Here is a 17,269-nt window from a genome sequence, read left to right as displayed (position 1 = left end):
TAATGAAAGTTTGTTGAGTATTGGTTTCAGCCACTTTCTGCTGTGAGTAGGTTGTTTAACCTAGGCAGCTGCCAAGGAATGTGTTTTTATTTAGGAACATGAAAAGTAGTACAAGCCCATCTATATAACATAATATGAAATGAATTGTTGGTGGTAAAAACTGGACCAATATAGAGATCCAAGTGGCAGTCTTAAACAGCTGGCAAGACTTGATCAGTATAGACATATGGTATTACATGAAATGGCATTTTAAGAAATCGAGTCCTGCTCATCATTCTTTCTCTGGAGAGGCTCTCAAGGGAACTACATACACAGGTAACATTTAGGGAAGGGCAACCAGTGTCCCACCTTCTCTGCTGCATTACTGTTTAAAGCACAGCTCTAGCTAAGCTGGATTGTATCAAAAACAGCTTTGACCTGAGACCGAAGAGGTATTCTTTCTTGTAAAGCTAAGGGTTGTATGTGCTTGTGAAAAGAGAGCAAGAGAGACATATATCAGAGCTTACCTTGAGGCAGGCCCCGGTCTTTTTATCATATTAGAAGCATGGATAAAGGAATAGTAGAAGAGAGAAAAACGTACATGTGTGGATATACCTGCCCATCAAGCAATGTGTCCTCGGATTAAGAGTACACATCACAATAAATGTTGAGTAGTGTATAGAATTGTTGAATCACTATATTGCATACCTGAAACTAACACTGTATGTTAAATATACTAGAATTAGAATTAAAAAAAAAGAGAAATATGTCTTCATCGGAGTGTTCAACTTTGACATCTCCAATTAGCAGCCCTCCTCTTGGGTGGGGGAGGTGGAGGGTGGTGGGGAGAAGGGGTCTGAGAACTTCTGCTCCACTGCTTGAGCTGAGGTCGTAGCTGTAACTGGAGAGAGTGGGATAGAATCAAGCCATTTGAGAAAGTAGGATTGAGGTCAAGTTCAGGAAGTGAGCTAAGACATACAAATTCAGCCTGGTGGGTATACAGTTTAGCACCTGGATGTCCACCAGTGAGAGCAGGACACAAAAGGTAAAACTGGGGACTAAAGTGTCAGAAGCTAAAGTGAAATATAGGAACAACTCAGGATTAGGACCTGGGTCCAAGATTCTGGATAAAAAGGGTCTGAGTTATAGTCTAGGAAACCAGCAGCATGGACAGATCTCAATGTCTTTTCTAATTTTCTACCCAGTATATGAGCAGGCTTCAAATTTCGGTGGTTGGACTTGAGCCCATGGGAGGCAGTGAGAAAATACTCCTGGCTGGCAAAGAGAGGGAAGAAGCATTAGCCAGCAGTTAACATAAAGAGGGACGAAAGTTCTTGCCCTCTGTTGCTCCGTGGTCTAGTGTTTTGTCTAGATGGGTGTTATGGAAATGTGGTCCTCAGAAAAAACACTGAAAGATGCCATGGGGCAATTCCTGTTCAGATTTACTCAGGTAGAATGTTCAAGGGGAAAGAACATCAGGACCTATGAGAAGTCTTAAAGCTCCCAGGCATTCTCGGTCCAATGTGGTTAGCACCTCTCAGAAAACTGGCTTTCAGCACCGTTGGGTTGATACTGGCCTCTGCAATGAACTGCTTATTAACCTCATTTCCTGAACTATTTACAGTTTCTTGACTACCTGACCTCGCTTATGCCTCCATCCAACAGATAACCAGTACCTTTCTTTGCTTTGACCCTTTGTTTCTCTCCTCATATCCTGGGTAAATGGATATCTGACAAATCTGGGTAAATGTATCGTGTTATTTCTAGGACCCTTTCTGTCTTTATTAGGGCCCCGTGAAAAAGATCCCAGTACTTTGCTTGACACATAATAGTTTACTTATAAATGGAAAGAATTTTTCTTATCTTCCTTAACAGTAGATCTCACAATCTAATTGAAGACCGAGACACAAAAGCAGATAATTATAATAATTTTGGAGGTAGTATAAATGAGGGATATACAAGGTATGGTAATTACATTGATAGCACGATCAAGTCTTGCTGGAGTGGGGTTGAAGTTTGTAGTTAGGGAAAGTTCAAGAGGAAATTATACTTTGACTGGCTCTTGAAGGCTAAATAATAGTTTCCCAGGTAGTCCATAGATGAAGGCCCTATGGACAGGAGAAAAAAACATATGCAAGGGTAAGAAGAATGAAAGAACACAGTTTGTTGAAATACTCATTGGTAATCTCATTTGATGGGAGTTGTAGCTGGAGAGGGTAGCAGGGCCCACATCGTAAAAGGCTCAAACAACATGGACAAAGTGTTTGGGCTTATTTTCCAAGGTGATGGAGAACATTGGTGAATCTTGAGGGATGCCAGGGTGTGACAAAGGTTTGTGTTACTGAATAATCACTCTAGCAGCAGCTTCTATTACATAGTTGGCAGAGGCAAGAGACTAGTTAGGAAAGACTAGTTAGGAGAAATTCTAAATAGGAAAGAGTATAGTCATGGGGTTGGATGGGTTAATTCTTGATTAGTTTGTAGAACAGAAAGAGAAACCAGAATGGAAGCAACTTCGGGGAACACTGACATTTCAGGGGCTGAGTAGCTAGCAAAGGGGAATAATAACACATGGCCCCTAAGCATCATGGTGCCCTGGGATCAGTAGGTCAGAGTTCTAGGAAGAGTGTGGTTGACATGGTAGAATGTATGTATGAAACATAGAGTTCCCAGGACATAAAGAATGAACCGAATGTGAAATTCGACAAGAGCCCTGGAAAATATTTTTAATGATAAACTCAGATGTACCAGAACAAAGTGCTTCACAGCTCTTTAGGAATGAGGGCAACTTGTGGAAAAAAATTCTCTCTATCCTCAACCACCACTTCAATTCTTATCTTTCAATATAACTTTCTGTGACTATGGCTCCCATATTTCTCTATCTTCTCTGAACTCTGACCATGCTGATGATTCTATAAACTGCACGTATAATTGTTTGTTTCAGGCAAGAACCGTAGAGTTCATATCTCATGTTCCTTTGTATCTCTAATGAAATTGAATGTGGATTTGGGTACACAGTAAAAGGTTTAAGTACTTACAGAGTAACTGTCAGAAAGACCTCAATTTTGAATTCCAGCTACATCACTTGTTCAACTTTTTTAGCTGCTTCCTGTATGTACAATTGGAATAATAACACCCAGTACATAGAGTTACTTTGGGGATTAAATGAGAGAAAATAAAGTGCTCAGGACGGAATCTGGTACAAAAGAAGTGCTTAATAAATGTTATTTTAATGCTATGATTGCTGTCTTCTATTTCCCATGAGAACGTAAACTCCAGAAAGGTGGGGATTTTTATCTGGGTTGTTAATCGATATACGTCAAGTGCTTGGCACATAGTACGGGTTTCATTTAAGACAGATGTCTTCCTACGTCTAGGTTTTAGCTCTGCTAACTAAAGGTAAAAAGAAGGTAAGAAGATGGAAAATACCAGTTTTTACCTGAAATCTTCCAAAACGATTAAGTTAGAGAAATTCTAGGCATCTTACAAAATGTTAAGGGGCTCTCCCAAATTCTCTAGGATGGGTACTTGAAATCTTACTTCTAACTATTACTGATAGCAATTGCTAGACAGATATCATTGAACACCTGCAGGCACTCAGTGCATGAATGTGCACGTATTCTGTCTCTCTCCCACTTCCCTTCCCTCCCCTGCCTGCCCCGTTAAAAAACAGAAACAGAAATGAAAACAAATCCAAAAGGGAATGGGAAGAGGTGCCAAATAACCGAATTAGCATTTTAGGCTCATTGTATCATTCTGTTTGGGTCTCAAGGCCTGTGAGTCAGCACTTACATCCATGACTGGGTCAAAGAACGTTTTAATGACTATTTGTACCCCATGGGTTCATGATCACTGTCATTTAGCTTGTTGTGTGTAAACTGGGGGTGTTGCTGGAGGACGGCACTGGGCAGACAGGAGGCTCGTTCTTGCTTTGGTAGGATCAGTGTGGCCAAGCCGCCTGGCTCTGAGGCTGCATCGTGTGAGGAGGGAGCGGCAGCCCCACTGTGGCTGTACGCGCTGGTCTGCACAGACAAGGGCTTCTCAGTTTTGTCGGGAGTCAGAGATTAGTGAAGTGCGCCTTTCCTCTGCTCAAACAGTTCCTCGTTTTCATATGGGCCTTTCTGTTTGCTCTTAACACACGTAGGCGCTTGAAACTGGTGAGCTAATGAATCCATTCAGGAAGTAGCTGGGTTATGTTTAAGAGTAAATTAATCCTTCCCGAGCATGGTGGCCACACATACTCCATTTTTGAAATGATTGAAGCCATCACAGCCAGAAAAGTGATATAATCTCACACGCATGGTCTGATATTTACTTACATAATTATGTCACTAAGGCTAAGGGATTACTTCTTTTTTTCCCTCTGAAAATTACGTTTTGAATATAGTTAGGTAACAACTCTAGTATTAAAAATATTAAAGGATGGAAGTGACCCGGAGAAAGTCCTTCAAACTGACCTAGTTCAAGACCCGGAAACCAGGGACCCCTGTTGCAGTCTCTTTCTCTTCCTAATTAGGGGGTCTCAGAGTCCCAAGTAAATACCGTAAGAAGAAACGAAGCGGCGGCGTATGTTGTGTATATTTGAGTTTATACTTGCACACTTGACTCTGGCTCCTGTGATCCTTGAACGCCGCACAAAATCAGACCCTTCCTTTATCATTTCTCCTCCCCTTTCCCTTTCCCTTCTTCTAATACACCCTGGCTAGTTATTTCCAGGGAGAGCTTTGCAGCCAGCCTTTCCCAGTGCACCCTTAGGAACCCCTCTTCCTTAGGGAATAATAATACACGCTTGCAAAATGTTCACAAGTTATTCTCTCAACCTGTTCGTCTTTCTTAAAAGCTTGCTGTCTCATTCAAGGGCATTATCCCCCGGACACTCCTCTCAAGGAGAGGCTCATCGTCCTCCCATAGCCTTTGGTAATTCACATAGAAAACACATCATACTTGTAGCTCCATGCTGAATCCATCATCTTCAGTACTGCATCTCCATTTGTTTGTGCCCCTTCAAGGTCAATTGTCTTCCATGGTCATGTATATTCGTAAAATTTCCAAAGTGAGGTATTTTTAGTAGAAGTTGATTAAGAACACTGCCTCTTCACAACTCAGCTGCCCTTGGGTCATGCCTCTTCTGTCGGGAGGCATTGGCATGACTGTGGATATTTTTGGGATCTGGCTAAGAGGAAGTTGCCACAAGTGGCTGACACGGACAGAGATGAAATAACACTAATCAGACAGTAATATAACAAGGGCATTATCAAGAAACTGGATAATTAATGTCAGCAGTTCTCAAATAATATTTGTTTCTGCACAAGAAAACTTGAAATGCCCTGAAATCTTACAGCTATCCAAAATCTCAAAAGAGGCTTTCTCAATTTGACAGTTTGAATTGCAAGTGATATTAATAACTAGTTATACAGCTAAAATAAAAATTTCTGATCTATCAGTAATAAAAAACAAACTTAAATACACAATGATTACTTTAGTCTGATTCCTCAGAAACTGGAGCCTGAGTCAGAGAGCTTCTGTGCAACTTTGTAATTAGGGAATGTTAAGCCCAGAGGGCAGGGGGAGGGACTGTGAAGGGAAGACAACAGGAGGATGCCTGTAATGGGGTTGGCTCTCTCCAAGGGTGTCACATGGACTGGCATGGGGGCCGTGCCCCCAAAGTTATCGACTGCACCTCCAGACCATCTTTCAGTTGGGAGAAATGAGGAAACGTGTATTCACTAGTTTACTCTGTCACTGGTCAAAGTCACACCCCTTGGGTGCTCCTCTGAGCTGACATGTGGGAGTCTGGGCATTAACAGAATCGCAGAGCAGGTGTCAACAGAGAAACGGCAGGGTGAGAAAAAGAGAAACTGTCAAATTGCACTGCGTGGAGTCTGACAGCCCCTGCAGAGCTATGAGAGACGGCCGAGGCCAAGAACACCTGAAATGATATATTAAAAATCTCTGATGTGCAAGAGGAAAGCCATATTTATCTTTCCATTCTCTCTATAGTAACAATTACAAATATCATTGTCAGATAAAGAAGTGTTCAAAGAATATCCAGCCTAAAATTATAAGGGGGATAAAGATGTATAGAGTTACATCAGGCAGTTAATTAATAAAAATAGCATATTATTTTTTATGGATATTTGGTCATGGAGCTTGTCGGCTTTTTAGAATTTATAATTTAGTGTAATTTCTCAGTGTAAATAAATATTCACCTTTGTAACTAATTTTGTGTTGTAACTTTATCTTTTTTCTAGGAAGCCTTTCAAAATGTATAAGATTTAGGGCTCATAAAACCTGACTGCCTGGGGGGCGCCTGGATGGCTCAGTTGGTTAGGCATCCAACTTTTGATTTCGGCTCGGTTCATGATCTCAGGGTTGTAGGATCAAGCCCTGCATTGGGCTCTGCACTGGTCATGGAGCCTGCTTGGGACTCTCTCTCTCCCGCTTCCTCTGCGCCTCTCCTTTCTCTCTCCCTCCCTCTCTAAAAACAAAAAATCTGACTGCCCAAGGGCTCATGTGTATCCTGTCTTAAAACTAATAAGAAAATAAACTCTGCTTTCCTTGATCCCATGTCTCCATTTGGCCCCAAGCCTTTTTCTCTTCTCTTCACTAATAAGGTTTTTCAGGGGTTGGTTCATGTTTCCTGCCTCTTCTCCCTTCACTCAAGTCCATTCCTTAACACTCCCCCCCCCCCCCCCCCAGCTTACTATTCGCCAAGAGTGCTCAGTCAGGTCATCAGCGGCTCTTCTGTTATCCAATTCAAAGGACATTTCTGGTCTTTGTCATGCATATTGCCACAGACTTTGGCTTTGGTTCTTTACGCCCTCTTCCCCTAATTCTCTTCCTATGCATCCGGCAGTTCCTTCACTCCTCTAATTTCGGTGTTGATCTGTTGATCACACCTTCAGCCTTCTTATGCTAACCTGCTAACCAGGATGTTAGCTGGTTCCTGCTACATCCACTCACATTCAGTCAGTCACCTTTGGCCCTGTGACATGTTCTAGGAAGAAAATGCTCTGTGTTAAAGCCACAGGCCAAGGAACTGATTTGTTTTTTGACTGTGTGTAATGCCTCTTTATATGGGATGGAACCGCATTTCCTTTCTCTACTGCAAATACCTGGGTATCTGCAGGAGCTCCGTAATGGTTTTCTTTCCACTGATCTTGTGTGTCTTCCACATAACTGCCAGAGTGATCGCTTTTAAAAAGCAAATCACATCACCTTGCTTCCATCTAATGACTTCTCTAACATTCAGGATAATGTTAAGGTTGCTTTCAAAAGTAGCAAAAATGTATAAGTCGTATAGGTTTATAAACTTAACGTAAAAGGTGAAAAGATTTCAAAGATGTATAAAAAGATGTATAATCTCTTTCTCGGATTTTTACATAAAGTATTACATAAAAAAATATACCCCTATAACTTGTTTGTCATGTCTAACAATATATAATGGACATATCTCCAGGTTAATGGATATGGGTCTAATTCATTCTTTTTGATAGCTGCATAATATTCCATAGAAGTTCTGTTATACCACAATTCATCTAATGGTCTCCATATTGAAGAATATTCAGGTCTTCTCATCTTTAATTACTATGTAAGGTATTTTAATACATAGGATTAAATATTCATTCTTAAGTGATTATGTATTCATTAAACAATTCCAATAAAAGTGTACTAGAATTTCATAAAACATACATGCATCCCATGTCCTTCTCTAAACCAGATGCTTTGGTGAAGGGAATGCAAATCTCTGACTGGCCAGTCTAAGCCGTGGGTCCCCGCCTAGAGCTTGGGGCAGGCAGGGGTCAACTGCCCTTTCTCAGCCCATGCTCTTTGGGTGGCAGGAGGGATTTTCTGAAGGAAATTGGTGTCTTACTACCAAAGGAAGGGAGACTGGAGATGGGTGGCTAAAAACAGCAAATGTTTTACCACAGAAGCTAATGACCTATTCAGCTGGGGGCAGGTGGTGATTCCCATGTTGTGGGCAGGGATTCCATCCTATGGGAGTGGAGGAGGAACAGAAATACTTTGAAGTGTTCCATATTATCTCCTTGGCAATGACGTCTGACTTGGGAAGAATTCAGTTGGCTTGAAGCTGTGGTGGTGGCTTTGGTCAACTTGGGGGTACTTGTCCATGTTGTTTGCTCTACAAATGGAGGCTATATGCCTTATCTAAAATTGAGAAGTGAATATTCTCAGCGATATATAGGAGTCAGTGGTAACTAATCAACTGAGATGTATAAGGACCCAGAGTTTTTCCTGCTAGAATCCATGGATGAAGAGAGGGCATGTCTAGGCTTTGCTTCTCTTGAGGTCCTAATTGTTGGTGGTCTTTGTGATATGAAAAATTCCCTTTTTTCATGTTGCCAGTAACCTGCCCAGAAACATTCCACACTGTGTGTGAGTCCTGACTTTGCATGTGTGTATGGCCACATATTTTAAGTTAGTTTTTATTTTTCCATTTATAAACAGACCAATTCTGCTTTTACTCTTGAGACAAATGACTCTTCATTTGAACAGGAAATAAAATGTGTAGCTAATAGGCCAGTTGTAGGGATTCAATATTGTTGTCTTCCCACTGTCCCAATGTCTTGATTCTAGATATTTCTGCCACCTTCTCTGAATCAGAAAATATGAGATTATTTTAAAAACAGAGAAAGAGAGGGGCACCTGGGCGCCTCAGTTGGTTAAGTGTCTGCCTTCAGGTCATGATCTCAGGGTCCTGGGATTCAGCACGCATCGGGCTCCCTGCTCTGTAAGGACCCTGCTTCTCCCTCTGTCCCTCTACCTGGTTCTTGCTCTTTCTGTCTCTCTCTCTCTCAAATAAATAAATATAATCTTTAAAAGATGCTATGAAAATAGAGCAAGAGAGAAGGAGGGAGAGAGAGACAGCAAGGGAGGAAGGTGGGGAGAGCAGAACCATACAACACCTTATTAGGTAGCATTTTCTCCTTTTAAACTGCTAACCTGGAAAAGTACCTCAGGATCACCTTGACTTCCATTTCCTTTGTCCATACAAGCTGCCCTTTCATTTTCATTAACAAGGCTAGTCATAAGAACCTTAAGTCGGTGATTAAGGAATGCAGCACAGGACTGGATCCTTTACTTCCTTCCTTTGAGTCTTATTGTTAGTGCTTTCTCTAAATTCCGAACACTTTCTCTTACTCTCTTGGGATTATCGGTGCTTAGTCCTACTCTTCGGAATGAGAACTTTTAAGTGCTTCTATCTTTAGCAATTCTGGGCTCAGAATAAGTTCTGAAATGCACACAAAAATACTTCTGATCCTCAATATTCATGACATCACTCTGCCACCTCCACTTGCCAGCCCCTAGGCATTTATAAGAAATAATAAAGCTTTTGTTATTGGCTTTTACTCCTATGAAGTATCTTTACTGAGCGGGTGTCATTTGGATAATGCTATTATTTATTAAGTGGTAAGACTTATTTGGATAAGAATCTCGGCTTTGGTTTTAAAATAAAACCAGGGGTTAGGGGGGCAGGTGACAAACACCACCTGCCCCCTGGTTGAATAGATTATTAGCTTCTATCTCAAATCTTAGAGTTGCTCCTCTATCATATCCAAATGCAACGATTCATCTGTGGGCCCAGCATTTAGAACTGAAAAGTAATGTTTGTTTTCTGCTTGGCAACTTAAATTGAATACAGTGCTTTTACATGATTTTGAGAAATGAATATTTTTGAGATTGACCAGACTAAAAGCTTCCCATTTTTACAGAAGATAAGGGAAAGCTATCTATACTTTTCTGAGGGGTCGTTCCTCAGTCACAGGTCACAAATAAGGACGGGGTTGATCATCCAGTAGGGGGCACCCTTTTCTAATTTGCATAGAGCACTGAGTGAGGTTGCACCAGCTCCGTTCAGTTAGCTGCAGGCTGGACAGAGGCCAGGGTGTTTGCATGAGGCAGTCAGCCTGGGTTCAGCCTTCTTGATATTTTTGTGAATATTTTCTTTTGTGTGTACTAGAAATTGGAGAGATTAATGAGACAATTCAATTGTATTACTTCCTATAGAAATTCACAGAGTTTTGAAAGACTGACCACAGTTCTAAGGGGAGTAAAACCAGGGCTTCTGAGTCCTAGCTGCCTGACCTTAGAATAAACAGGTGAGGTCACTAAGCCAACAGAACACGGAGTCTCCAACAGAGTGGCTCTCCACGTGTAACCCCAGCACCCGATCCCCAACTTCCAACACATTACTTAATTTCTAGACAGGATCTTTTGCAATTCCAGGTTTCTTTGATTTTTCTGAACAATTGCTGTCATGTAAATCCAGCTAAAAGGGCTGAAACAGAATTAAAAAACTGTATCTTAAAGTATTAAACATCATCTTCTCTGTGATAAACAGTTCTCTTTCTCATCAGTAGCGACTGTGTGGCTTTCTAGCCACTTCAACCAAGAGATTATAATAGGAGCAGAGGCAGAGACTCAAGAGCGACCTACCCGCCTCAGTGCTTCTTCTTGCTCAGGGGTCAGGTACTGTGTTTAGGGAAACCATCCGCACTGCAGCCCGCCTGGGGTGGAGGGGCAAGGGGAATGGTGGGAAATGTTTGACTTCATGCTCAGGGCCCCTCCAAAGTATGGTAGTGTTCACAAGCCCTGAAGCTACTAATGGTGTTGATGTGGGAATAAGGAGTCTGTTCTGTTTCTGTACTATAATAGCCATTACTACACCCACAAAACATGTTTTCCTAAAAATCGCATCTTTCAAACCCTTCAGAAAGTGACCATTCTTTTGTGGTCATATCAGACTTGCATTACCAATATATGATTTTTTATCTTTAAAAATAATCAGCCATCTAAAGACCTTAAGGTTTGGGCTCCCTCCTCCAACCTGTCTCTCCACCCCCCCCCACTTCCCCTTTGCTCTCTGTTTCCTCCCTATCCCCTTTTGGAATCCTTTGGCCTGATACTTACTTTGTTTTTGTTTCTTGATCCTTCTTTTTGTTGTCTTGTTTCTCTTCTAATCTAAGTTAGATTAGGTAATACATATATTTATTAGCATTTGCATTATTTCCTCCCCAAATAATAGAATTGGAGAGTTGTAATCTTGCTCTTAACCCTGTTTCATAAACATGGAGGAGAGTGTAGGTAATTCTGGTAATTTGTAAGTGACTCGAACTAGTTGATATTTTTATCATTTTTGGCGTCTTTACCATATTTTAGCTGGGTGATTGTGCGGGTATGAAAATATATATGTGGCTTATTTTGTGACCCAGAATAATAAATGAATCAGAATAAGAAAACTTTATCCAGCCCCCCGTGCTTTGTATGGGAGGATGGCTTGGGTTTTATGGTTCTTATTTGTGGAAAGAGTATTTGACATTGTAAAGCACCGTTTGTCTGCATCCATCCACTCCTCTTTAATTTTGGCCATTGCTCATTGCCAGCTTAGCAGAGAAGCAGATTCTGGCTGAGGGTGAAACACATTGTTGCTCAAAGGGAAAGCTCAGCATCAGTGTCGGATGAGATGAAGGAAGTGTCTACAGATTTCTGGTCTTTGAGGTTGTTTTTGTAGAATCTACTGAAGTAATATTTTACATTTTTAGGTTCCGAGATCTCTTAAAGATTTGGGTTAAACATGTTTTACATGATTATTCCCATTTTAATTTGATAAGAGTATGAGATCTGAAGAAATTCTGTTTTTGAACGGATTTTGCCATACATAGATTTTGCATGGGATTAAAGAGAGACGGAGAAGGAGAGAGGGAGAGGGAAATTGGAGGGAGAGGAAAAAGGGAAAGAGTAAGGGGGGAGAGAGGGAGAGAGAGAGAGGAGTATTATAATAAAGCAAACAGATAAACAGGTAGCTATTCACTGGGCAAAAGGTGAGGATCTCACTGTTTCTAGCTCTGTCTATATGTTTCCTGTTGCAGACAGAATAAAAATGCAGCCAAGTAGGGCAACTCCTACCCTGTTGATATTTATCACATTTATCAAAATTTAGTGTGCATGTAATTCATACAAGATGCTTTTGTTAAAGGTGCTGCATGCAATTGCCCTTTGCCCCCATCATTGATTTAGTAGGTCTGGGTGATCTTCTGAAATGTGGGCCACATTTTTTCTTACCTGGACACGCTCAGCATTCTGTGTTTTGCTAGGTAATATTTTCAGGTAACTCATTCTGAGAATGAAAGGGAAAAGTTATTTTCTAGGTTTCTGTGTGGCAGATATAATGTACAATTTTTACAACGTTGCATAAGCTATAAATGCCAGGAGGGGCTTGTTGGTGGGGTGGGGGAATACTTAACGTCATCCTTCCTAACAACCAGAATGCTGCCTCTCATCCTGCGTGTATGAAATCCTGGAGCAGCCTCTACCACTGCCCCTTCTAGAACCATTTTTTATTCATTTTCACCATTTAGGAATACATGGTAAGCAAATAGCAATCCAGATAGGTTTTTAAAAATAAAGAAGGGACGGACATTGGTAGACATTTTATGTATTTTAATTAAAGCTAAAATGTCTTGTAGTGTTTGAAAAAATATTTGATGTATAAGTACCATTTATTTATTTAGAAAGAAATTAAACTTAATTTTAAAACAGTAAAAGTTAAACGGTAAAAAATATTGATCTTGGAGCCATATTGTCAGGCTCCTTCGTGTGAATAATGAATTAACCTCATATTCAGGTAATCTAGATTCTAATGCTGCCTCCTTCCTCAAGTGTCTTTGTACCTTCGGAAGTGCATTATGTTCAATCAAATGCCTATCAGGAAGTTGTGTAGACTTGAATGGCTCTATCAGCACCTAGCTTAACTAGCCGTTTAATGCCAAGGACCAGCCACCAGCAAGATCACTTTAATGAGCTCATACTCACATGTATTTTGGTCACATGTAAACCACTGGTGGTCATTTCGACGTGTCTAAGTAAAGTTTCAATGTGTGTGTAACATACAAACTATGTAGGCAGTGGTATCTGTGAGGAAGAAAAATGAACAGTTATGGGTTACTCCTTACCTACTCTTTGAATAAACAAAGTTGATTTTTTTTCACTCTAAGAAACTATATCTGAAATAGGTTGGGGTCCAGGATGGCAAGTGCGTGGGTTCACACGTTGCCCCGCCGCTGTGACACAGTGTAAGGCCGGCCAACCAGCTGCCAGCCATCAGCCTTGAGTGCACATCCTTCTTGCCCCAGCCTTCCTGATCTTCTCCTCTGCCAGCAGTAATGCTGCTAGCCTGCCTGTCCCACAGATGCTACCATGCCAATGATGACACAAAAAATGTAGAAACGCTTTTCGAAGTGTGTGTGGAGATATTTTGCTTATGATGTTATCACTTTTACCAGGAGGACTTTCTGAACCAATGTTTTCTTGTAGACATCTCTGTAATCAAGGGAAAGACAGTGGTCCAAAAATAATGGTTTTTAGAATTGAAATTTAAATGTGAGCTAATTGAGGGAATTTCCTGTTATTTAGGATAGTAACACTCGAATCTCATTGAGCAAGTAGAATAATTAAGTCATAGTTCCTTTTGTCATTAAAAAAACCAATATCCAATCTGCTTTGTAGTAGACTGTATCTTGGAGTTATAAAATGGTCCTAATTACCTGGGTCTGCTTGACAGGGTTGGCCTTCGCCATTCTCTCATCTGTGCACCCAGTGTTTGGTTTATATGGGTCTCTGTTTCCTGCCATCATTTACGCCATATTTGGAATGGGACGTCATGTTGCCACAGGTAATAATTTCTGTCTCTCTTTATGCTTCTCATGTTACTAATGAAAAGGACTCAGAAGTGCTCATTAGAGGGGTGCCTGGGTGGTACAGTTGGTTAAGCTTCTAACTTATAAACCAGGTTTCAGCTCAGGTTGTGATTTCAAGGTCATGAGATCAAACCCCACAATGGGCTCCACACTCAGCACGGAGACTGCTTACGACACTCGCTCCCTCTCCCTCTGCCCCTTCCTCCACGCTCATGTGTGTGCACATGTGCATGGGCTCTCTCTCTCTACTCCTAAAATAAATAAATAAATATTGAAAAAAAAAAGTGCTCGTTAGTTACTGATTACAGTTCCAAAGCAATTCTAACTTTACTTCTGAAAACCTCAGCAAATATTAGAGCAAGGCATTTAACTCTCTGTGCCTCAGTTACTCAATATGTACTGTGACTTATTGCTGTATTATTACATAACCAATTTTATTTTAAAGATTCTTTGCATTCTTAAGTTGTAAAAAGGTCATGAGAGAAGGGCATATATTTTGAATTTACAGTGAAATGAGAGAAGGTAAGTTCTTTGAGGGAAAGAAAAAGCTATCAAACTTAGTTACTCAAATATTGAAAAACATTTCTTATGTAATTGATACTTGGACTAAATGATCTTTCAGGTTTCTTTGAAGCTAGAATCCATAATGCCCTTTAATTAGTGTATCTCTTACCTTGTCTACCTCTGCATTACTAAATAAAATGTGAACTATCGCAAATAGTCTGATAATAGAGCAAGCTGGTTAAAACCCTGGGTTGTAGACTTATGTGGTTCTGGGTGTATGTCTTATTTGTTGTATTATTTGTTGTATGACCTTGGAAAACGTTTTAAAGGCCCATTTGCTACTTTCTGGATAGTGAAATAAAAAAAAAACATTCATATGATTGTAGTGAGAATTAGATGAGATAATTAATGTATAGTGTCTAATTTAGTACTTGCTACATAAGATTTAGTAAGTTAGTTACTATTATTACAAAAATGATACCTTCATCTTAAGTATTAAGGTAATAATGATAAAAATTTTTTTAACTAGAACTATCCATAGAGGCATTTCTATGTATTTTGTGTACTTAAGATCTCAGCCTCGAAGTGTGGGTCTATTTCTTCAGTGGTCAGTTTGTGTTATTGATTGCATTGGTTTCCTATTTCTGATGTGTAACAAGTTACCAGGAGCTTAGTGGCTTGAAATAAGATAACTTTATTATCCTACAGTTTTAGAAGTCAGAAGTCTGAAATGAGTTGCACGGGGCTAATATTGAAATGGAAGAGCTCCCAGTTAACCCCTGAGCCTATTGAGGTTTTCATATTTACCATCTCATTTATATTTCCCCTAAATCCTGAAAGGTAGGTATTACTATCCCCAGCTTACAGATGAAGTAATGCAGACTCAGAGTAATGTGCTTTAAGTCATATTATTGATAAATAGAGGACTTGCATGAAAGTCTAAGCTGTGATCCTAATCCCTGCCCTGAGGATATTCTCTGTGCAGGTAGGTCTGCAGAGGTGGGAAAATGTACGGATGGCCTGGGAAGAGCAAGTAGGTGGGTGTGGCTGTGTGTTGAAGGAATATGTGTATATGTAGGAAAGTGTCTGCTTCTTCTGTGGAGTGGAATGAAGGGTGGACAAGTCGGGGTGCTGAAAGGAGTGTTTCCAATAGATCTATTTGGTTTTACACCATGGAGTCAACTTAATGGTGGAATCCATCCATTATTATTGAGTCCGTTACTAACAGAAGATTCCCCCCACTCCCACGCCCTTTTAGGCACCTTTGCCTTGACATCCTTAATATCAGCCAACGCAGTGGAACGGCTTGTCCCTCTGAGCAGCCAGAACTTCACCACACAGAGTAACACAAGTACACTAGGTTTATCGGACTTCGAGCTGCGAAGGATTGGTGTTGCTGCAGCCGTTTCCTTCTTGGGGGGTGTGATTCAGGTAAGTGGCACTGAGACTTGGGAATGAAGAAAAGAAGACCATGGAAAGAAAGGCAGTTGGTGCTTCGCTTTTATTCGTGTTCATGTCTTTGTCTCTATAGATGGATGAAGGGCTGATGTGTTTTATCTTTATGGAAACACTGTCTACTACATAGAGTACTCTGTGCTAGTTGAATAAATGAATCAGAATCAAGAAATCAAAATTACAGAGAAGCAGTTTTTGACTTTTCAAGAATGAGCTTTCTAAAAAATATTTTACAAAATGGAATGGGCTTCCTTATATGGCAGTGAGGCAGTCCTTGTGTTCATACAGTGACTGGATTATCACTGTAGGATAAGGTAGGAGAAGTTCCTACAACGGGAAGAGACGTGACTAGATTTCTCAGGTCCTTCCCAATTTTCAGAGTTTATGATGTTAATTCCCTACAGCAGTAACAAGTGGTATTTCGTTTGTGCTGAAGACGGGCCAGCGTGAGGTCTTTCGACTCAGACCTGCACCAGACTTGGCCCCGTTTAGCCTCAGGCAGCTGTTTTGTTGTCTACTCTGCTCTAGTCTTTCTATTTCTTCAAAATATTGGACTATGTAATTTGCTGTTTCTAGTCAGTTGTCAGAATTAGATAATTCAGAAGTGAATATACAATAAATGTAGGACGGTGCTGACTCTTAGACACGGAATTTGTCGATAGCCCTTTTGGCTTATTCTGTTTTATAATTCTTCCTGGATGACTATTTTCTGGGTTGGTAGAGGCTCTGTTTTATAATATTTAACATTATTTACAAGGTCAAAGATGATGTAAAGGCCAACAAGGGAGAAAAATAACTGATGATTGTCTGGAATTGGAAGGATAGAAGAAAAGATGTGATCTAGAGGGAAGGAAACAGAAATTCTTAGAATTACATTGCCTTCCAGCGATGTAAAAAGGGTGGGAGAATTTAGGATGTAAAACCAATATTAATTCAACTCTTCCCAGTTCTTTAGAGAATAGACCCTCTGAGGGACAGCTTTGCCTAGGAGACTACCAGACTAGAAGGCCAATAGGTGTTGTGTATGGTGATGGCTGTGCTTTCATGAAATACAGACTGGTTGCCTGAGTACCCTGCAGCCTTCCTTTTATTTTTTCAAACGTGGATGATGTTCTTGTATTCTGAGATTTGGCAGGCAAGCGTAGTGGGCTCTTCTCCCTCGATTGGCCACTGTGAGCCCTCTAATGGAACTGTCATCTGTGTCCGCCTCAGAAATAATCAGCCATGTGAATTGGCGATTCAAAAATGGATATGTAGTCATAGATTTGGTGTAGGTTTTCCTTAATTTCTGCTCATTTAAAATAAAATAAAAATCTCTATATTAACACAAAAAGATAATATCACTGCTCCTTCTGGTCCCACTATCTTCCACTCATATCTCTCTTTGAATTTATTATTTTTACTAGGTTTAGACTTACTCTTATTCTTTTAAGCATGAAACAAGTAGTTTTAAGTGTATGGTAGTATTTTTAAAAATCCAGGAGAGTGTATAACTAACAGTAAGACCCAGCAACCTTCTGCTTCATCTCATTTTAACCATTTTCCATAGTTTAAAACAGTCATCAGGTATTTTGTTATTATCTAGCATATTTGGATTAAGAATTTAAATGATA

The 17,269-nt window shown here is 40.3% G+C and overlaps 1 protein-coding gene across 2 annotated transcripts in view; it reads left to right on the top strand.

Moving 5' to 3' along the window:
- Nucleotides 1-17,269, top strand: part of SLC26A7 (solute carrier family 26 member 7) — a 111,608-nt gene that overhangs the window by 12,050 nt on the left and 82,289 nt on the right. For both annotated transcript variants that reach the window (XM_045805987.2, XM_045805988.2), the window contains exons 3-4: nucleotides 13,562-13,672; nucleotides 15,460-15,632. In XM_045805987.2, the coding sequence (XP_045661943.1) occupies nucleotides 13,562-13,672; nucleotides 15,460-15,632 (284 nt within the window). The remainder of the gene's footprint in view (nucleotides 1-13,561; nucleotides 13,673-15,459; nucleotides 15,633-17,269) is intronic.

Source organism: Ursus americanus, chromosome 9 (genome assembly GCF_024610735.1).
Source record: "Ursus americanus isolate L20-20 chromosome 9, mUrsAme1.1.p, whole genome shotgun sequence".
In the NCBI taxonomy this organism is placed as follows: domain Eukaryota; kingdom Metazoa; phylum Chordata; class Mammalia; order Carnivora; family Ursidae; genus Ursus; species Ursus americanus.
Note: the sequence above shows the minus strand (reverse complement) of the source record. Positions and strands in the feature narration are given on the sequence as shown.